Source organism: Orcinus orca, chromosome 8 (assembly GCF_937001465.1).
Source record: "Orcinus orca chromosome 8, mOrcOrc1.1, whole genome shotgun sequence".
Lineage (NCBI taxonomy): Eukaryota > Metazoa > Chordata > Mammalia > Artiodactyla > Delphinidae > Orcinus > Orcinus orca.
Window position 1 is genome coordinate 42,336,433 of NC_064566.1, and position 23,465 is coordinate 42,359,897.

Sequence of the window (23,465 nt, forward strand, 5' to 3'; positions counted from 1 at the left end):
AGTATATCAAACTCCCTTGCTGTTGCTACTGCTTCTGCCTTACTAGAGTTGCTGATATATCTGACAATGGGGTTTTAGGAAGAAGAGGAAGACTAATATTAAAACTATTCTTGAGCTATATTTCTTGTCTTTTTGTGGGGAAATCTGGGACTTAAGTATCATTTAAACTATTTCTATGGAAAATATGCATCAACATACTTACAGATGACCTTTGAGTAGCCCATTCCTCAGTTGAGAACTGCCCTTTCAGTGATTAGCCTTTGTTTCTTGGGAAACTGATCATAAATTAAGAACAAAAGCTTATAGAAAAGGCAAATTGACAAAAAAGGGGAAAGAAGGGAGAGAAATTTGCATTAAATATGTTGAAAATAGATTTAAAAGTTTAATTGCATTTCTTATATCATCACAGTTACTGACACTTAACATGAGGATCAGCAAACGTTTTCTATAAAAGGCTGGATAGTAAATTTTTTTGGCCGTATGGACTACATAGTCTGTCACAACTCCTCAGTTTTGCCCTTATGGAGTGAAAGCAGCCATAAGCAATATGTAAATGAATGGGTGTGGTGTTCTAATAAAACTTTATTTACAAAATGAGGCAATGGGTTGAATTTGGCTTTGTTTGCCAACTCTTGACCTAATACATTAAAAATACTTGTAGGGCTTCCCTGGTGGCGCAGTGGTTGAGAGTCCGCCTGCCGATGCAGGGGACATGGGTTCGTGCCCCTGTCCGGGAAGATCCCACATGCCGCAGAGCGGCTGGGCCTGTGAGCCGTGGCCGCTGAGCCTGTGCGTCCGGAGCCTGTGCTCCGCAACGCTAGAGGCTGCAACAGTGAGAGGCCCGCCGTACCGCAAAAAAAAAAAAAAAAAAAAAAAAAAAATTGTAAAAATCCCAATTAATGTAAATTAATTCTTAAAATATATTAATATAAAATCATTTAAAAGGTTTAGTTAAAAAATCTAAAACATAATATAGACTATAGTAATAGAAATGGCTTATTTTTCCCCAAAGTAATATTGCTTCTTTAATAAGGACAGACTAATTTAAAAAATGGATGCATCTAATCTGAAATTTACAAAGATGCTTACCTTGTCCTTAAGGAAAGATGCATTTGGGGGACTTCCCTGGTGGTCTGGTGGGTAAGACTCCGAGCTTGCAAGGCAGGGGGCCTGGGTTCGATCCCTGGTCCAGGAACTAGATCCCGCATGCATGCAGCAACTAAGAAGCCTATGTGTCACAACTAAGACCTGGCGCAGACAAAATAAATAAATAATTTTAAAAAAAGAAAAGAAAAAAAAAGACACACTAAATAGCCCCCATCACCAGGCCGCTAGCCTTAAAAAAGAAAAAATGTGTTTTTAAAAGCTTGATTAAGTGTTTAAAACACCTTGTAAACTGTAATGCTTCATATCTATATCTCTGTAGCCACAAAGACACACACGGAAGTATTTGACAAGGAATAAACAATTGTCACAGGAAATGCTTAGATGTTATGTATATCCTAAAACTTAAGCTAAATTCAACAAACATTAATAAGACGTACCAGGTTATGATGTTAGTTGCTGGAAGTGTTTAAAGATAAATCCTTAAAGCAGGAAAGTAATATAAGGTTGTACCCTGTGTATACTACACAAGGGTGCCATATATAAGTGAGTACTACTCACTTTGTAGATATTTTAGTTTTATGTATTTGTTACAACAATTTTCTGTTAGCAGCAGTGCTTGTAAATATCATTTATTTCTGGAAATTTTTCATGTATTATTTCTTTGATAACTTACTCCCCTCTGTTTTCTCTGTTCTCTCTGGAACATACCAGTATACATTTGAATGGTGACCTCCTTCCTCTAATTTTCTCGTCCTTTCAGTCTCATTTTTCATTTCTTTTTCTTTTATTCCCAGTTTTTTCTTTCAACCCTTCTAGTAACCTTTTAAAATTTCTGCTCTTGTGTTTGAATTTCTAAGAATTCTTTTTCATTCTCTAATTAAAAAAAAAAAATTCCCGTCCTTGTTTTATGGATTTTTAAATAGCACTGAGTTTATTGATTACAGTTTTGCTTTTTCTTCCTGTCTCTACATTGTTTATTGCCTTTTTTGTTACGTTTATTAAACTTATTGTGAAATAGTTTTTGATTTATAAGAAATTAAAAGAAAATTGTACAGTGAGTTCCTGGGTACTCTTCACCCAGCTTCCCTCAATAATAACATCTCACATAAGTGTATCAAACTAGGAAAATGACATTGATACAGTACTATAAGTGACTATAGATATCAGTTTTTATACGTGCTTTTTCTGGTATATATTCTGTGATAGTTTATCACATATAGATTTGCGTAACTACCACCACAATCAGGATATAAAACTTTTGCATCACCACAGAGAAACTCCTGCATGCTACCCCTTTAGAGTCATACCCATTCCCCATCCCTAACCTCTGACAACCCCTGATTTGTTCTCCATCACTGTAATTTTGCCATTTTGAGAATGATATATAGATGAAGTCAGATAGGATGTAAACTTTGGGGTTTGGGTTTTTCATTCAGCATAATGCCTTTGAGATCTATCGCATTGTTGAACATGTCAGTAGTTTGTTCTTATTTAATTTCTGAGTACTATTCCATTGTATGGTATGTACAACAGTTTATCCATTCAGAGAGAGGCATGGTTTTTGTTATAAACTTTGCAATAATTGTTGGATTTAAAAAATTCTATATATATTACTTTAGTTTTATTACTCTCAACCCCCATAGGAGTCCGTAGTTTCACTGAACAAAATGATAGACACCCTAAAATTTCTCTTTAATTCTTAGGAACCTGTCTACCTTTGGAAGCTGTTCACGTATTTAGAATATTTAAACAAATTAGGTGGCAAAGTCACATGTGGAAATTCATGCAGAATTAATATTCTAAAGTTTGATATAAACAGATACTTGCTTCTGAGAGTCACTATTTTAGTAAGATTTTTAAACTTTTGGAGAGACTTTTTGCCTATTGATTTATCAATACTTTATGCTTCAAAGCATGATTCTTCTTTTTGTAGAATTATTTTTTTTTTATACAGCAGGCTCTTATTAGTTATCCATTTTATACATATTAGTGTATATATGTCAATGCCAATCTCCCAATTCATCACACCACCACCACCACCACCACCCCGTGCCACTTTCCCCCCTTGGTGTCCGTACGTTTGTTCTCTACATCTGTGTCTCTATTTCTGCCCTGCAAACTGGTTTGTCTGTACCATTTTTCTAGATTCCACATATATGCGTTAATATATGATATTTGTTTTTCTCTTTCTGACTTGCTTCACTCTGTATAACAGTCTCTAGATCCATCCACGTCTCTACAAATGACCCAGTTTCATTCCTGTTTATGGCTGAGTAATACTCCATTGAATATATGTACCACATCTTCTTTATCCACTCATCTGTCGATGGGCATTTAGGTTGCTTTCATGACCTGGCTATTGTAAATAGTGGTGCAGTTAACGTTGGGGTGCATGTGTCTTTTTGAATTACGGTTTTGTCTGGGTATATGCCCAGTGGTGGGATTGCTGGGTCATATGGTAATTCTATTTTTAGTTTTTTAAGGAACCTCCATACTGTTTTCCATAGTGGCTGTATCAGTTTACATTCCCACCAACAGTGCAGGAGGGTTCCCTTTTCTGCACATCCTCTCCAGCATTTGTTATTTGTAGATTTTCTGATGATGCCCATTCTAACTGGTGTGAGGTGATACCTCATTGTAGTTTTGATTTGCATTTCTCTAATAATTGTGATGTTGAGCAGCTTTTCATGTGCTTCTTGGCCATCTGTATGTCTTCTTTGGAGAAATGTCTATTTAGGTCTTCTGCCCATTTTTTGATTGGGTTGTTTTTTTAATATTGAGCTGCATGAGCTGTTTATATATTTTGGAGATTAATCCTTTGTCTGTTGATTCGTTTGCGAATATTTCTCCCATTCTGAGGGTTGTCTTTTCATCTTGTTTGTAGTTTCCTTTGCTGTGCAGAAGCTTTGAAGTTTCATTAGGTCCCATTTGTTTATTTTTGTTTTTATTTCCATTACTCTAGGAGGTGGATCAAAAAAGATCTTGCTGTGATTTATGTCAAAGAGTGTTCTTCCTATGTTTTCCTCTAAGAGTTTTATAGTGTCCGGTCTTACGTTTAGGTCTCTAATCCATTTTGAGTTTATTTTTGTGTATGGTGTTAGGGAGTGTTCTAATTTCATTCTTTTACATGTAGCTGTCTAGTTTTCCCAGCACCACTTATTGAAGAGACTGTCTTTTCTCCATTGTGTATCCTTGCCTCCTTTGTCATAGATTAGTTGACCGTAGGTGCGTGGGTTTATCTCTGGGCTTTCTGTACTGTTCCACTGATCTATTTCTGTTTTTGTGCCAGTACCATACTGTCTTGATTACTGTAGCTTTGTGGTATAGTCTGAAGTCAGGGAGCCTGATTCTTCAAGCTCCATTTTTTCCCCTAAAGACTGCTTTGGCTATTCGGGGTCTTTTGTGTCTCCATACTAATTTTAAGATTTTTTGTTCTAGTTCTGTAAAAAATGCCATTGGTAATTTGATAGGGATTGCATTGAATCTGTAGATTGCTTTGGGTAGTATAGTCATTTTCACAGTATTGATTCTTCCAATGCAAGAACATGGTATATCTCTCCATCTGTTGGTATCATCTTTAATTTCTTTCATCAGGGTCTTTTAGTTTTCTGCATACAGGTCTTCTGTCTCCCTAGGTAGGTTTATTCCTAGGTATTTTATTCTTTTTGTTGCAGTGGTAAATGGGAGTGTTTCCTTAAATTCTCTTTCAGATTTTTCATCATTAGTGTATAGGAATGCAAGAGATTTCTGTGCATTAACTTTATATCCTGCAACTTTACCAAATTCATAGATTAGCTCCATTAGTTTTCTGGTGGAATCTTTAGGATTCTCTATGTATAGTATCATGTCATCTGCAAACAGTGACAGTTTTACTTCTTCTTTTCCAATTTGTATTCCTTTTATTTCTTTTTCTTCTCTGATTGCCGTGGCTAAGACTTCCAAAGCTGTATTGAATAATAGTGGTGAGAATGGTCATCCTTGTCTTGTTCCTGATCTTAGAGGAAATGCTTTCAGTTTTTCACCCTTTAGAATGATGTTTGCTGTGGGTTTGTCATATATGGCCTTTATTATGTTGAGGTAGGTTCCCTCGATGCCCACTTTCTAGAGTTTTTATCATAAATGGGTGTTGAATTTTGTCAGAAGCTTTTTCTGCATCTATTGAGATGATCATATTGTTTTTATTTTTCAATTTGTTAATATGGTGTATCACATTGATTGATTTGCGTATATTGAAGAATCCTTGCATCCCTGGGATAAATCCCACTTGATCATGGTGTATGATCCTTTTAATGTGTTGTTGCATTCTGTTTGCTAGTATTTTGTTGAGGATTTTTGCATCTATATTCATCAGTGATATTCGTCTGTAATTTTCTTTTTTTGTAGTATCTTTGTCTGGTTTTGGTGTCAGGGTGATGGTGGCTTCATAGAATGAGTTTGGGAGTATTCCTTCCTCTGCAATTTTTTGGAAGAGTTTGAGAAGGATGGGTGTTAGCTCTTCTCTAAATGTTTGATAGAATTCACCTGTGAGGCCATCTGGTCCTGGACTTTTGTTTGTTGGAAGATTTTTAATCACAGTTTCCTTACTTGTGATTGGTCTGTTCATATTTTCCGTTTCTTCCTGGTTTTGTCTTGGAAGGTTATACCTTTCTAAGAATTTGTCTATTTCTTCCAGGTTGTCCATTTTATTGGCATAGAGTTGCTTGTAGTAGTCTCTTAGGATGCTTTGTATTTCTGTGGTATCTGTTGTAACTTCTCCTTTTTCATTTCCAATTTTATTGATTTGAGTCCTCCCTCTTTTTCTTGATGAGTCTGGCTAATGGTTTATCAATTTTGTTTATCTTCTCAAAGAGCCAACTTTTAATTTTATTGATCTTTGCTATTGTTTTCTTTGTTTTTATTTCTTCTCTGATCTTCATGAGTTCTTTCCTTCTGCTATCTTTGGGTTTTATTCGTTTCTCTTTCTCTAGTTCCTTTAGGTATAAGGTTAGATTGTTTATTTTAGATTTTTCTTGTTTCTTGAGGTAGGCTTGTATTGCTATAAACTTCTCTCTTAGAACTGGTTTTGCTGCATCCCATAGGTTTTGGGTCGTCGTGTTTTCATTGTCATTTGTCTCTAGGTCGTTTTTGATTTCCTCTTTGATTTCAGTGATTTCTTGGTTATTTAGTAATGTACTGTTCAGCCTCCATGTGTTTGTGTTTTTCACGTTTCTTTTTCCCTGTAATTGATTTCTAATCTCATAGTGTTGTGTATCGATTTTGGAATATTCAACCAGTCTTGCATTTTTGGTACAAAATCCTTTAGACCTTGGTGTATTGACATTTTTATATATTGCTGTATGGAAACTACTAAAATTTTGTTTAAAATATTTGCATCTATGTTCTGAGGGATGTAGGTTCTGGTAATGTCTTTCTCTGGTTTTGGTATCTGGGTAATGCTGGCCTCATAGAATGTTAGGAAATATTATCTTTTCTTCAATTTTCTAGAAGAGTTTGTGTAGGATTGGTGTTATTTCTATCTTAAATGCTTGGTAGAATTATCAGTGAAGCCATCTTGGCCTGGAGTTAGAGGGTAAGTTCTTAACTATAAATTCAAATTCTTTCATAGACATTCAGCTGTTCACTGTATTTGTTTCTTCTGGAGTGAGCTTTGGTAGTTTGGAATTTGTCCAGTTCTTCTGAATTGATGAATTTATTTGCATAAAGTTGTTTATAATATTTTATCTCTCTTTTAATACATGCAGACTTTGTAGTGAGGTCTACTCTCATGTCTGATATTGGTAATTTGTATCTCCTCAATTTTTTCCCCAGTTTGCCTGGAGATTTTATCAATTTTAATGATGTTTTCAAAGAACTAGCTTTTGTTTTCATTGATTTTTCCCTATTCTTTTTCTGTTTTCTATTATTTTGACTTCCACTCTGATCTTTATTAATATTTTATAGTTTCTTTAGGTTTAATTTGCTCTTTGTCTAGTTTCTTAAGGCAGAAACTGAGGTGATTTTTTTCTTTGACCTTCTTTTCTATCATAGGCATTTAAAGCTATAATTCTTAACTACTGCTGTAATATCATGCCATTCCACAAATTTTGATACACTGGACTTGTTTCACTTCAGAATTTTCTCTTTTCCTTTCTGATTTCTTTTTTGCTTTCTGGGTTATTTTAAAAGATTTTATCTAATTTCCAATATTTGGGAATTTTCCAGGTATCTTTCTGTTATTGAATTTTAATTTAATTTCATTGTAACCAGAGAACATACTTTGTATGATTGAATTCTTTTAAATGTATTGAGACTTGTTTTATTGCACAGAATATGGTCTGTCTTGATAAATGTTCTGTGTGCATACCAAAAGAATGGATTTTCTGCTCTTGTTGGGTGAAATGTTCCATAAATGTCAGTTAGGTTAAGCTAGTTGATAGTGTTGTTCAAATGTTATTCATCTTTACTGATTTTCTGTCTGCTTGTTCTGTATTTATATTTGTTTGTATCTGCAGCATGTGGGATCTTTCTGGACCAGGGCACGAACCCATGTCCCCTGCATCGGCAGGTGGACTCTCAACCACTGCGCCACCAGGGAAGCCCTGTACCTTTATATTTAAAGTTTGATTCTTGTAGGCAGCATATAGTTGGGTCTGGTTTTTATATCCAGTGGGATAATCTCTACCTTTTATGCCTTAGACCATGTATATTTAATGTGATTATAGATATGGTTAAGGTTAGGTCTATCATCTTGCTATTTATTTTCTGTTTGTCCCATTTGTTCTTGTTTCCCTATCCTCTTCCCCTTTCTTTTGGCCCTCTTTTAGATTAATTGTATCTTTTTTATGATTTCATTTTATCCTCTATGTTGGCTTATTAACTATAATTCTTTGTTTCTGTACTTTAGTGGTTGCTTTAGAGCTTATAATATACATCTTTAGTTTATCACAGTTTACCTTCAAGTGATATTAAATCATTTCATGTGTCATATAAGAGCCTTATAATAATGTACTTCCATTTCTCTCTTTCCAAACTTTGTGCTATTTCCAGTATTCTTAATTCCTTTGTGTAGATTTGTATTTTCAACTGGTGTTATTGTTTTCTTCCCCCTAAAGGGTGTCTTTTAAATTTTTTTACAGTGCAAGTTTGCTCATGATGAATTCATTCATCTTTTTTGTGTGTGTCTGAGAATGCATTTCCCTTTTATTTATTTACTTTTAATAAATTTATTTATTTTATTTATTTATTTTTGGCTGCGTTGGGTCTTGGTTGCTGTGCGCAGGCTTTCTCTCGTTGCGGCGAGCGGGGGCTACTCTTCGTTGCGGTGCACGGGCTTCTCATGGTGGTGGCTTCTCTTGTTGTGGAGCATGGGTTCTAGGGGGGCGGGCTTCAGTAGTTGTGGTGCGTGGGCTTCAGTAGTTGTGGCTCGCGGGCTGTAGAGCGCAGGCTCAGTAGTTGTGGCGAACGGGCTTAGTTGCTTCGCGGCATGTGGGATCTTCCCGGACCAGGGCTTGAACCTGTGTCTGCTGCATTGGCAGGCAGATTCTTAACCACTACGCCCCCAGGGAAGTCCCTCCCTTTTATTTTTGAAAGATGTTTTCACTGGATGTAACAAGTGTAGGTTGGCAGGGGTTATCATTTTGGTTTGGGATTTTATTTTTTATTAAAATGTGTTTGGGATTTGTTGTGCGTGTTGCACCTATGGGTTTGTAGTTTTAATTACATTTCAAGACATTTCTTCAGATATTTTTCTCTTCCTCACCTTTCTTCCTTTATGGACTCCATTTATACCTATATTAGGGCACTTAAAGTTGACCCATAGCTCACTCATGCTCAATTTATTTTTCTATAAAGAATAGTATATTCATTTTGGATATTTCCTACTGCTGTGTCTTCAAATTCATGAATCTTTTCTTCTGTAATGTGTAATTTTCCATTAATTCCATTGAGTATATTTTTTATCTCAGATATCATTTTTGTCTCTCGAAGTCTGATTTGCATCTTTTTAGTATTCTATATCTGTATATAACTTTTTGGAGGAATATGGTTATAATGGCTGTTTTAATGTCTTTATTTCTAATTCTAAGATATGTGTCAGTTCTGGGTTGGTTTTAGTTGAGTTTTTTCCTCATGGGTTATGTTTTGCTCCCTCTTTGCATACCTCGTAATTTTTAACTGGATGCCATACATTGTGAATTTACCTTTTTTGGTTGCTGGATATTTTTGTATTCCTATAAATTTTCTTGAGCTTTGTTTTAGGATTCAGTTTACTTACTTGGAAACAATTTGATTCTTTCAAGTGTTGCTGTTAACATTTGTTAGATATGACTAGAACAGTGCTCAGTTTAGGTCTAATTATTTCCCATTTCAGAGCCAAGACCCTTTAGATTCTCCCTTCAGTGCCCTTTTATGAGGTTTTCCATCCTGACTGGGGGAAACAGGCCCTATTCCTGGCTCTATATGAGTCCTGGGCACTGTTTCCTCTAATTCTTTGAGTTGGTTGTTTCCCCAGCCTCATCAAGTTTCCTCACGTGTACGTTGATTGGTACTAGGCTCTGCAGATCTCTGAGGTTTTTCTCTCTGTGCTGCTGTCCCCTCTCTGGTACTCTTTCCTTAGAACTCTAGCCACCTATTGTCCCCGGCCTCTCAGCTCCATATCCTTAACTCAGAGTCCATCAGCTTCTGCCTGGGTTTTGCCTCCCTGTGTTTTATTCTGGAAACTCTTCTTAAGGTAGTAATTTTGGGCAGTTGCTGGCCTTATCTTATTTATTTTCTATCTTTCAGGGATCACTCTCTTTCTTTTCCAAATGTATTGTGTCTTGTCATTGTTTCATATATTTCGTTTTTGGGTTGTTTCAGACAGGAAGGTAAATTCAGTCCTTGTTTCCCTGTCTTGGCTAGAAGCAAGATGTTGGGGCTGGTGCATTCTTCATCTCCTTACCTGTTCTCAATTCACGTATCCCAAACTCTCTTAGATGCAACATGAAGCAGAGTTATCCCCTGTGAACTTGCTTGCCCTCATTTTTGTTTGCACATATTATTTTTGCCCTTAGAGTGCTTTCCTGCTCTAAAATTATTTAACTAAATAGAGTAGGACATAATTAGTCTTCCATGACATCTGATTTTGAAGGTCTGATTCAGAGTACATTCCATTTGAGAATGAAAAGAAAGGACAGGAGTGTATTATGACACCTTTTGCATTGATTTAACATCTAAACAGTTTAGAAATGAAGCCAATATTTCAGCAGAATGCTTAGCAGCATTTAGTCTTTCAGCTAGAGAGATGTCTAGTTGAAATCCTTATTTAATTAATCAGTCTGCTTGGCCCTTACCGAACATTTATCCTGCATTTGCCTTAGTTGTAGTTGTGTTTGTACCTTGTCTGTTAAATTATCAATTAGATTCATATTTAGAAAATGTGTTTATTATTAGCACATTTAAAACTTAGCATCTAGAATAATTTAAGGAGTTATTTTTTCCAATATATAATCCTTATTCTATTATTGTGGATTCCTTTCTTTTTCCTACTTTAGGACACGAGCCAGAAATTCCATTGTTCCTACTCTGAAGGTTTTTAACCTGAAAGTAGGATCTTTTGATTTGTTCTATTTGAAGAAAAAAATTATGTTCCAAGGATGTGATCCTACTCTGATCTTTTTCACTAGAAGGAAGGTGGGAGTAGAGGGTTTTGTTTGTTTGTTTGTTTCTGTCTGTAGGTTTGTGAGAGACAAATGACTGATACAAGCTGGTAGGTTGCCTTTATTTCCATAGAAGTCACTCTTCGGGTAGTGACAAAGTCAGCCTTTTGTCTTTTTAGTCTGTTATAGTGAGATGACAGCGATTTTCATAATGAAAGAAACCACTAAAATAACAAAATGAAGTGTTATAGCTAATAATCAGCAGAGGAGATGATCCTGGAACATTATTGGATTTAAAACTGAATCATCAAGATTAAATTTTTAACTGGTGTGGTTTTGGTGAAGGAGAGCAGGGTAACATTGTGGAGGGGGTACTGGAATGAATTGAAAGGATTAGGTTACAGGTTAATAGGGTATCCACTAAATTCTTTGTGACTCTGAGCAAGTCTTGTGATTTTGAACTTTATTATCTTCACCTGTTATAACTAAATAAACTAACATTTAATGGGTGATTCTATTGTACCAGGCACATTGCTGGTCAGCTTACTTATTATACTTCATTTAATCCTCATATTGAACTTAGAAAGTAAAAAGAATCTACAGCTTACAGATGAGGAAATGAAGGTTCCAAAATGTTAAGTAACATTCAACATGTTGAGCAATTAAGTCTTAATGGACAATTGATTCTAAGTCTTTATTACTCTAAAGCCATGAAGTTCTTTCTATTCCTGTTTCTTCTGTTTCTAAAAAGCACTTTAATACTTTTAAACTATGAAGCATGTGTTTTGTTTGCTAAGGTGGTAAATTTCCACCTGCCTTAGGTCAGGCTCTCTCATTTTTGTTCCTATCAGTTTTCCTACTTGCAGTGTATTCTGATTATTAAAATCTTATTTGTTAGTGCCTGATTCTCCAGTGATTTACAGTGATGTCTTCTTCATGTGAGAACTTAAAGCATTTATTATCTGTCACTCATTTATTAGTTATATATTTGAGATACATTTAGTCATTTTATATTTGAAATTTGGGATAGCTCTTGAATTGTTTACATTTCTGCATGTCCATGTATATAACTGCTACACTTAAATCATAAGCTCCCTGAGGGAGCTGCTTCTTTCTTGGCAGGTAGCACAGCATTGTGCACATAGCATATATAACTTAATAAATAATTGTGTGAATGAATGCTGTCAACTAGAATATTTTAATCATCATTCCCAGTTATTCAGTTCTCATGGGCAAATTTATGTAGGATGTTTTCAAAATATTAAATTCTGTAACTTTACATAGTCAGTGCCGTTAGCTTTTTAGAAAAATGCTTTTTAAAATTTTTGAAGAGGGTTCAATCAAAATCAAAATAGCATGTAGACTTATTTTGTCAGGGATACCAGTTACTTTGCCCATACCTCAGAGTTCCAGAAGCTGGTGCTCTTTCCCTCCCTTTCCCCCTGACAATCAAGGAAATCAAAAGAACACTTGAGTAATATTTAAGAGGTCTGGGTGGTCTCTGCCGCCGCCGCCGCCGCCGCCGCCGCCGCCGCCGCCGCCGCCGCCGCCGCCGCCGCCGCCGCCGCCGCCGCCGCCGCCGCCATTACTACTACCACTACCTCCTCTATTACTAACTAAAAAGTCAGTTAACCATTCTGGGCTTTGGCTTTCTCATCCTTAAAAGAAGACTGAGTTGGAGTATGTGATCTTTAAAGACATAGTGTTCCAGAATTTTTAAAACCTGCAAGTTTAAAGTAAATTAGGTTTCAGAATTGTAAAGTAACATTTGATTCTTGCATTTCAAAATATTAGTAGCTTTATGTTAATTGGGGTTTTTTGGGAAAGCATTTGTGATTTCATGTTCTACTTTTATGGTTAATTTTCTTTTCTAATTTATCAGTGCTCCCTCACGTGTTGCTAAAGGAGTTGTTGAGCACACCAAAATGAGTCTACATGGTGCTAGTGGGGGACATGAGAGATCAAGAGATAGACGAAGGTCAAGTGACCGATCTCGAGATTCATCTCACGAAAGAACAGAATCTCAGCTCACTCCTTGTATTAGAAATGTTACTTCTCCAACACGACAGCACCATGTTGGTATGTAAAATCAACTAAGCTTCCCAGTGGTTTTTAAAAGCATGCATTTACCTTTTTTTTTTTGGCCACGCCTCGAGGCTTGCGGCATCTTAGTTTCCCGATTGATCCTGGCATTGAAAGTGTCAAGTCCTAATCACTGCACTACCAGGGAATTCCCAATGCATTTACCTTTTTAATACAGTAATAACAATGATTTGTGCCTAATACTTCAGATTAAAGTTAACTTCTTTCTTCTGTTCATTGCTTCTGTTTTAGCTTAGCTTGGTTCTTGCTGTGAAAAAACAGCTTATTAAATGAAACTTAAAAGTGAATTTCTTTTAATAGTCTGGGACAGTCTTATAAAAGAAATAATTTGAACAGCCTTTAAAACTGTAATATGTAGATTTAAAATTTTTTTTACGTGATTTTTATCTTGTGAGATATTGAGCAGTGGTTTATTTTAAAATAGTTTGTAGTGAATTATTGATAAGAATCCTTGTTAATCATATTAAAAAAGGAAGTGAAAGAGTAAGCATCGTAAGGTAATTTATCTTGATTTTTGACAATATTTTAGATTTAATAAAAAAAATAGAAGAGGAAAAGGAAGGTGTGAAGTGGTTTTTTTTTTCTCTTTTCTTGACAACTAGCTCAGGTCTTTTTCTTCCTTCCTACTTACTACTGTAAATGAATGCTATTACCCCAGGTAAATACATTGTGTGACTGTAAAACAGTAGTCTGAAGTGGAGGTACATAAACAATGTGAGCTTGCTGATTTTTATTTTCCACTCAGAAGTGGCAAATTAAATAATTTGACTTACTATTTGAGGTAGTTTCTGAAAACCTTGTATAAACCAAAATCATTTATATTAGGGTCTGATTATGTGGAGATGTTTTCAGTATCTAAGTAGGTCTTAAAAGTCAGACTAATACTGATAAGCTAAAAACCAACAAAAGTATAAATAAGAGTTGACAGTTTGTTATATGCAAAGTTTAGTATCTGGAAGGAGAATAGGAGATAAATTATTTTATTACTTTAGCAAATTTTACTTTTGGGATGCTACCAGCCTTGTGGAAATAGGCAATAAAAGGGAGGTGTCAGGGTATCTCTGGAGATACAGCAAACCTAATTATATAACCAGTAAAGCTGTACAGAGTGTTCTGAGTAGCTTGAGTCATGGAGGAATTTGGCAAAAGCTGATGAAACTGATGAGATGGAGGTATATTTTTAGGTCACCTTTAAAGTTTAGTAATCTAGCCTCTAAAGGAAACTTATCACAAAATCTTAGTTTTAATGTCCCCTTTGTAGACTATTGGAACCGCTAAAGAAAATTTTCTGACTTTCAACAATGTTTCCTATTAAAATTATACCTAATAATATGATCCTATAAAATTTTAGTAGTGCTTTATTCAAAAATGAGAATGAGAACAAAGCAGTATATCATAAGCTATTAAAACCACTTAATTTGCTAAGACATTAAGAGTCATTTAAAAACATAAATATACTTAATGTCTGCAGTGAAATTTTTTTCTTCCTTTGGGACCTTCCTTTTGTGAGACAAATAGCTGGTTTGGGGATTTCCTTATTAACATAGTAAGAGTCCAAAGTTTGTACTTTGTGTTTTCAGAATAGTGTTAATACTTTCAGTGTTTAGGAGAGTTAAAATTGTTATTAATCTTTTACTAACTTTTAATGCTTATTTATGTGACTTCTGAGAATATTCCTCTCCTTGGGTTTCTATATATTTTTAAGTAGAGCAATAATATAAAATTTACCTTACTTTTGATCTTAGTCTGGGTCAACATTAGTCAGCTATACATCTTTTTAAAAAAGTCTACAAAATTAATTTTTTTAGAAAACAATTTGATGTTTTAGCTTTCATTCCTAGAAAATAAATGAACATATATGATCTGGGAAAATTTATTTGAAATCAAAACAGAAATGCAGGGATATAAAACAGCTTTTCTAAATCACAGTTTTTAAAAGATATATATAAATCTCAAATTTTTAAAAAGAAAATTTGCATAACTTTGTTTAACATCTATATTTCAGAACGTGAGAAAGATCACAGCTCCTCTCGTCCAAGCAGTCCTCGTCCTCAAAAAGCATCTCCAAGTGGTTCCAGTAGCAGTGCTGGGAACAGCAGCAGAAACAGTAGTCAGTCAAGTTCAGATGGTAGCTGTAAGACATCTGGGGAAATGGTGTTTGTGTATGAAAATGCAAAAGAAGGAGCTCGGAATGTAAGAACGTCAGAACGAGTGACACTAATAGTGGATAACACTAGATTTGTTGTAGACCCATCCATTTTTACTGCACAGCCAAATACAATGTTGGGCAGGTTTGTATTGCTGTTCTTTGTATTATTAATTATAAATCACTTTAACATTGCTTTGGGTTTTTTTCATTTAAAGTTTTACAGTAATTCTCTGGTGGAATACAGTGTTCCTGCTGAGCTTTCGAGGTTAAATAATTTGCTGAAGTTAATCCGGCTAGAAAGTGGTAGAGCCAGATCTTGAACTTGTTTTTATTTCAAATAATCTTTGCTATACCAGTAGAAATAGCAAATATATTAGTTAAATGAAGACAGGACACTAAAAGATCTCTATAGGTTGAAAGCATAGATTGTATTTAACAAGGTGAATTTAACAGTGATAATGCTTCCTTCACTTAGGGCTCCCAAATTCAACCTCCAAATACAGCAGGTATCAGCATTTCATTAGCTGAAAAGTTAGCATGAGTTATCAATTTGATGTAGATACTTAAAAAAGAAATAATATTAACAAGTAGTTAGTAGAATGAAGGAGAGATAATTGTCTCTTAATCTGTACTAGTCTGGAGTAATAGATTAATATAAAGTTTTTAGTTATGGGAACCACAATCTAGAACTGATATAGACAATATGGACTCGTTATGGGAACTTCTGTCTAAGAATATAGACTTGATTTTTCAAAGTGTTCAAAACTAGGATCAGGGCTTCCTGGTGGCGCAGTGGTTGAGGGTCCGCCTGCCGATGCAGGGGACATGGGTTTGTGCCCTGGTCCGGGAAGATCCCACATGCTGCGGGGCGGCTGGGCCCCGTGAGCCATGGCCGCTGAGCCTGCGCATCTGGAGCCTGTGCTCCGCAACGGGAGAGGCCACAACAGTGAGAGGCCTGCGTACCGCAAAAAACAAAAACAAAAAAACTAGGATCAAACACCTTTTAATTGTAAAATTAGTGCCTTTTTTCCATTCATTCTAATATAAAACGAAGGAGACACATAAATGAAATGGAAGTTTACATGAGGTAAGAAAAAAAAAAACCTTGTGTTTTTTGCTAGGTTGCATATGTAACTATTTGGCGTGTGTGTGTGTGTGTGTGTGTGTGTGTGTGTGTGTGTGTGTGTGTGTGTGTGTGTGTGTGTGTGTGTGAGATTTGTAAGTATCTCTGAATACCGAATAAATGCCAGCATGTGACACTGTTTACATTTTGAGTAGACAAATATTTCCTTTTAACATTGGCACTAGACTTTACATCTGTACGAAAAAAAATACTTGAACTCCATAGGCTTTTATGTATTATTAGAAGCATAGGGAAGATTGTTGATCGGAGCTCCTAAGAGTATGACTCAACACTGATAATACTTTATATTTTTACCTAAACTGTAAAGGAACACAGTTAAAAGGTAGAAGTAGATATTTGAAATTTTTCTTCAACTGATAGGCTACATTTTTCTTAAATGCAAAAGATTTTTTGTGTGTTTGTGATCCATATTGATCTGAAAAGTATAGCTTTCCCCTTTTGTAAAAATTTCAAGTATTTGAGAAAATTGCATGACATTTGATTCCTGAAAGACTCTCTTCTTCTTTTTTTCCCAAATCAGTGAAGGCTTCTTTTCATGTCAGTTGACGAAAGCATATCTTTGGGGATGAAAATTAATATTCATGGGAACTGTCAAAAACAGTTGGCATTCTTTTGGAAACTTTGAAATAAAAAAGCTTTGTTGTTTATAGGTTTCTGTGTTATAACAAAAGAGGGAACTATTTAAATTGGGAAATTGTTGAATAGAAAACTTAGATCAGCCATATTTACTTTAAGAATGGTGGCATCATTGAATTCAGAGGTTCAAATTCCTTTAATCACAATTTTAAAATTTTCTTGGGAGTTATGCATTCAGCTTTTCATTTTGAAGGACCTGTTTTGCAAATTGCCTCTTTTCTAAATAGTTATTGTTAAAGGGCCAACAATATGACTTGAAAAAATATAAATTCATTTGTATTTTCTTTTTGTAAAAATTAAGAGCTTGTTACTTATTTAGAATTTTCATTCTCTTCTTAACTTGGTCATTTCTCCCTACCCCAGCATTTGATTGCTTGTTTTTCAGTTCTGGAATGCAAGTATAAGAATCTTGTGCAAAATTTGTTACATTTATAGTTAAGATTGTGAAAAGTAACCTAATCTGCATACCCTTATTTTACTTTTTTCTAGTTTAGATTACTATATGTGCTTCTTTATAGAATAACTTTGCCTCGAAGACAGTAGTTTTAAGGAAAAGGCACAGATAGCATAGTTTTCCCTCCCCTCTCCTCCCCTCCTCCCCTCCTCCCCTCCTCCCCCTCCCCTCCTCCCCCTCTCTCCCTCCGTCCCTCCCTTCCTTCCTTCCTTTCTTTTTCTGGTTAAAATTAGTATAAGAATTTCTCCTAGATTGATGGTTTTTTTTCATCCCCTGAGGTGAAGGGACTGGAAAGTTTTTTAGCTTCTGAATTTTATTAATTTATTTTGTTTTCTTATAGGGAATCTTTACTACTGTTTCCTCACACAAAAACATATTTTAATATTCCTTCATTTATTACATTTGCCTGAATAAACTTCTGATAAACATTCTTGAACTAATTTAATGACAATTTAATGCTTAAATTATAATTCCTTTTTACTTTTGTACATGAAAACAATTTTCCCTTTTGAAGGAATATCTTAGTGATATATTTCTCAATTATTTGCTACCATAGGATGTTTGGATCTGGCAGAGAACATAACTTTACACGTCCCAATGAGAAGGGAGAGTATGAAGTGGCAGAGGGGATTGGCTCTACTGTGTTTCGAGCTATTCTGGTGAGTGCTCTTTCTTATGTGTATTGATTGAATCAGTTGACCCCTTCTTGTTAGGTACTTGGATTGGAAGCAGAGTTCTATTTGGATATCTCTATGGAAGTATCCAGGGCATTTTTTAAAAAAATACAATTTATCTTTTTTTGCTGTGTAAATATAATATGATATAAATAAATTAATTTTATAACCTTCATAAAGATAAGATAGGGGATAATTCATCTCTTAAGTCTGCACAGGCAATTCTTTCAAGAGTTTAGTGGTAACATTTCTATAGTCACATTACTCCACCCTCCTTAATTCTATTAAATACAGTAAGTTGATAATTTTTTACTACCAGAGAATAAATGTGGCTACTGGAATTCTAATATTTTATTGCATATAACTAACAATGGACACTTACGAACATTTAAAAGTCATCTCTAAAATGTATTTCTTACCATCTTTGTTTTAAAACTTAAAAAAAAATTTAACTTTTTATTTTGAGAAATATTTGAATTAATACTACAAGTCCCTATTGTAATTTTAAATCAGTGATAAAGGTTTGATTTACAGTGTGTGACAGTTTATGCCACAGTCTGAAAATATGGTTTCCTTAAATAGTTTTGTGGGAAGAGGAGAGGGAGGATCCTGAGGTACAAGACAGGAAAAGTAGTTGATAATGATCAGTACTAACAAGTACTTTGAAAAGTACCAGAAGATGTCTTGCTTCCATTCATGTAGCAACTTCAGAAATAATGTTGCTGTGGCTCTGAACCTCAAGAAGCTTGAGGCAGATCTTAATTTTGGGGGAAGTGCCTTTTCAGCTTCCCATACTTCCATTTGACCCCCAATGGAGTTGATAAGTTTACTCCATGACTCAGCTATGCAGTAACTTATCTGTAGTTCTCGGCCAGCCCCTAACAGCATTTTAAGTAGATTTTGGAAATAATTACTATTATTGTTCGTAATAATGTGGGCAACACCAAAGAACAGTATTTGGAAGAAGAATATCTAATTATGTGTTCTGTTTGCATGTATTTGAATACTTGGATATGATTTTGAAGTTCTTTACTAAAAACCTTAAATTTTGCTCAATTCTCTAGGTAATATTTAAGGTAACTTAAAATATATCATTTAACTTCCTTAAAAAATTTTTTAAAAATGCATGGTAGTTATGTAGACAAATAATTTGTAAGGGGGAGAATACATATACATTAGCATGATATAGTAGAGAGAAGAGATGCATAATTAATGAGGAGACCTGGGTGCTAATCTTACCTCTGCTGTTAAATAATTTTATAATAACTGGGTGAGTCAGTGAACCCATTTGGACATAAATTTTTCTTGTTGGTAAAATGAAAAAGTGGTTAGGTGAACGGAGGTCCCACCTAACTTTAAAGTTCCACAATTCCTCAGAGTACCACGATTTTTGAAAATTCTACCAGCCCAAGCTTAATAATAAGTTTTGCCTACCTCGTGCACTAGATGTTTTATGCATTCTTTACTTTTTTTTTTTTAGGATTACTATAAAACAGGAATAATCCGTTGTCCTGATGGCATATCTATTCCTGAACTGAGAGAAGCTTGTGACTATCTTTGTATCTCTTTTGAATATAGTACTATTAAATGTAGAGATCTCAGTAAGTATGATGTTTTGTGTGTGAGTGTTTGTAGAGTTAAAATATATTGGAATGAAATGCCTGAAATAATGCTGTTTACCTAGACTTCAAGTATTTGTTTAATTGAATTCTAGAACACTAATACCATGAAGATTATTTGTGAAAGTCCACAGAAATCTTTGTAAGCTCTTGGTGTAATTTTCCAAAACTTTCTTTCAACTTTAATAATTTTTTTGTTTATAGACTCTCCCAGATTTCCTCTTCAACTGTCTCCTCTATCATTTGTTGCCAGTCTTCATCTCCCAGCTTGGGAGCCCTGGCTTTGGCCAAGTGTGGTATTTGCCTTCACTCCTCAGATCACATCAACCAAAAATTTATAATTTTTTTGTACTTGCCATGTAATATAACATCCTAAGCCACTTTGAAAGATATAAATAATTCTCTAAAAGAGTATTTGTCATTAAAGATTTTAGATTGAATACCAAGTACTTAGCCCTCATTTATACAAAGGGTTAAATGACTTTATCCAAGAACTTCAAACATAGTCTCAGAGCAGGGTCTAGACCTTTGGAAATCTTAACTCTGTGATTGATATTTTCCTGTCACTCCCTTCCTTAGCACCCCTCCCTTTTACTGTTATATCATGCCTAAGAAAAAAGGTGATTATACACAGAAAAGTCAAAATGTATATGAGAATTATCAAATTTTGACTTGTGTATTAAGTGGTTGGAAAAGTTCAGAAGAAGCATATGTCACTGTGGGCTAGTGGGATTGGGGAAGAGTTCAGAGGAGACAGGTAGTAAAGAGCGAATAGGAGTGATTTAGCAAGAATGGAGTAGGAAGGTTACTCATTTGGGGATTACAGATGTAAGTGATAGACTTTGGAAATAACCTAGTTGGTGCAGAGACTATATTGGGACTGGAAGGGGATGGGAATAAATAGGGGGGCCAGATTATGGAAGGTCTTTAAACTAATATTCTTACATTTTATCCTATATAATGTGGGAAGCCATTTTAAAAGTTTGCTACCTGTGATTATAGATATGTGTTAGTCCCAGATATATGGTTATCTTTACTTCATTACCTAAACTCAACACTAGTTTAGCAGAGTGGGGTCATACCTTCTCAACATTGATGTGTTAGAAATTGTGAATGGAAAATTTTATTTAAATTTGTAAGGCAACTACTATATATTTAAATGTAGCGAACCTTCATGCTTAATTATGATTTAACTTCTTGCAAATGAGTGGCCTTATTAGGTCTGTTCCTAAGTACCATTTTCTTTTTGCCAGACATTTAAAGTCTCCATAGGGACAAAGGATTGGATGGTCCACCTTTGAGTCCATTTCTATATAAATGATACTTAAAAGTTTAAAGTCAAGTAGCTGGACAGCTGAAGCGTACAGCTGTAAACTTGAACAAAGTTTTCACATCTTAAAAAATGTTTTTTTGAAATCATGAGCATTAATTATTCTAATTTATAATTCTTTGACTTCAAGTTTTGTGTTTTTTTATTCACGGGACCATTTTAATTTAACTTTATATGATTAAATGTTGAATTTTGGTGACTGTCAGATTAAAAAAACACAAGATTCCTTATAGATGAATGGATTTTAGTTCTGTAATCCTTTGGACATAGTTTACCTTGTCATCACTGTTAAGTATCATTTATTTGTTATGGAATTAAAGGTAAGAATATTTATGTGTAATAGAAAGAAAATATGTGTAATATGGTTTTTCTAAACTTCTGGCCTTTAAATAATACTTGTGTTTCTAGATTACTTGTAATATGTATTACTGGAAATTTAGAGATTCTCATAGACTTTATTGCAACAAAGCTATATAGAATTTGAAGAGATGGAAATGGTCTTGTAAAATATAAAAGGATACTGTAGGTGTAGACTTGAGTCCAAAAATGAATTTTTTCCTGCAAATATGTGCTTTTACTGAATATTGTAATGGCACTTTACACCAAAATGTCTTTTTGTCTCTTACTTAAAATTACAAAAGTACTAAATGTATATTGAATAGAGCATCCTGGATTTCTTGGGCAAGTTACTTAAAACCTTGTTTCTTAGTTGCCTCATCTTTAAAATGGGAGACAGTAATATTACTTACTTCACAAGGTTGTTGTGTAGATTATTAAATGGATAGTGCTTGACACATAGTGTTAAATAAGGGTTTGCTTTAAAAAAATAGTAGCAAAATTAGGAAATAAAGGTAAAGTAAAATAAAAAATATTAAAGGATCATATTGTACATTGCTATTTTATATTTCCACATGAAAATATATTGTGAATAACTGTATTAGAAAATATGCTTTAATAACAGCTTGTTTAATGGTTTACATAGTTATCACTCATTTTCTGCATTTTTATTGAATACTCGCTTTATACTAAATATTAGGTGTGTAAAAAGCAACAAGAAAAGACAAGACCCCTGTCCTTATCATGCTTGCAGTATAGTGGGAAAAACAGATAAGTAAATTATATTGTGTTAGAGGAAGAATAGGGTACTAAATGAGCATGTAGGAGCTGTACCTAACTTCGGTGTGCGGGCTTGAGGAAGCTTTCTGGAGGAGAGGGAAGAGGAAGCGTGTTTAGGCAGAAGGAATGCTATGTTTAGTGGCAAGAAGATTAGTACAGTGAGGAAATGACTTGTTAATCTTCTGTCATAGAGCTTACCATATAGTGAAGGAACTTCGGTTGGTAGCTCCCCAACTAGACTATAATTTCTTCACTGTTTATATTCTTTTACCAGATAAGCACTGTAATCCAGAAGAGGTTTTGAGAACCAGGGCTGGACTCACAAATGAAGGCCTGGGGCTAAGAGAAATGAAAATATAGTGTCCAGGGTGAAAGTGGTATGGAAAATGAAATTTAAAGTTTGCAAAAGGACCAGTTCAGAAGGCCCAGGAAGAAAGGCACCATCCACGTGGGAGATAGTGGGATTGTAAACAAATATCAAAAAACTGAAGTTACATTTAGTTTGAGAAGGGAGATAAGAGGCAGAGACTACGTTTGGAGTCACAGAAATATAGAGACACTGAAACGACAGAGACACTTCTATGTTTTCTGTCTCCTCTCTCTTTCCTCCCCCCCTTCTCTCTCTCTCTCCCTCCCCCCCGCCCCCCTCTCTCTTTTTCTCCCCCACCCCAGTCTTGCTCTATTTTTCAGTTTATAGCATTAAATCAGTTTGAATTTGAGGACAGGGACTATACCTTTTCAACTTTGTGTCCGTAGTGCCAGGCACATAGTAAGGATTCAATAAACATTTGTTGAAAGAATAAACTCTTTTTATCCCTTCATGCATTGTTTAGGACACTGTTCCACTTACTGTCATCTTCTCTAGTATCATTAGTCTTTCCCTCTTTGTATAGAGTAATCCTCAGGCTCAAACATACTCAAATCTGACCTGTGTCTGTTGTAGACATTCAGAAAACTATATCATTTGAAAACTTTTGAGCTTTTCATTGATTCTTTGAAGTTAACTTTTTGCAAGAATTAACACGTTTATTATACTGACTCCTGCTCCAACTGCTATGTCTTTCCATTTATTCACTTTTCTTTTTTGTCTTCTTTTGCAATGGTCTTATTAAGTTTATTCTTTGGTATTTTGTATTTTTGTTACTGTTGTGTGTAGAATATGTTCAGATTTTCTAACTGCTAACGTATGAGAAAATTATTGAATTTTGCATATTTATGTTTAGCCACCTAACCAAACTCTGTTTTATTTCTAATGGTTTTTCAGTTGTTTCTTTTATATTCTTGGTAGATAATTGACCCTGTTGTAAGTTAAACTTTTTATATCTTTTTGTCTTACTGAATTGACTATAATATTTTGAACAACATTAAATTTAGTGGTAATTCTGGTACCCTTGTCTTTAAAGGCATTTCCTTTAGGTTTCACTGTTAAGTCACTCTTTCTTCAAGACTGCCTCTTCGACATCCATCTTTTAGGTCTTCTGCTTTTTTTCCTCTCACTTGCTCCCTGATCCTTCATACG

At 34.7% G+C, this 23,465-nt stretch overlaps 1 protein-coding gene across 12 annotated transcripts in view; it reads left to right on the forward strand.

The window, feature by feature from the left end:
- The window catches only part of BTBD10 (BTB domain containing 10), a 72,071-nt gene that overhangs the window by 35,466 nt on the left and 13,140 nt on the right, over nucleotides 1–23,465 (forward strand). For 11 of the 12 annotated variants that reach the window (XM_004279168.3, XM_033404474.2, XM_012536505.3 and 8 more), the window contains 4 exons: nucleotides 12,604–12,800; nucleotides 14,830–15,115; nucleotides 17,764–17,866; nucleotides 19,362–19,482. In XM_004279168.3, coding sequence (XP_004279216.1) covers nucleotides 12,647–12,800; nucleotides 14,830–15,115; nucleotides 17,764–17,866; nucleotides 19,362–19,482 — 664 coding nt within the window. In that variant the 5' untranslated portion in view covers nucleotides 12,604–12,646. The remainder of the gene's footprint in view (nucleotides 1–12,603; nucleotides 12,801–14,829; nucleotides 15,116–17,763; nucleotides 17,867–19,361; nucleotides 19,483–23,465) is intronic. The other variant, XM_033404475.2, reaches the window with a different exon arrangement.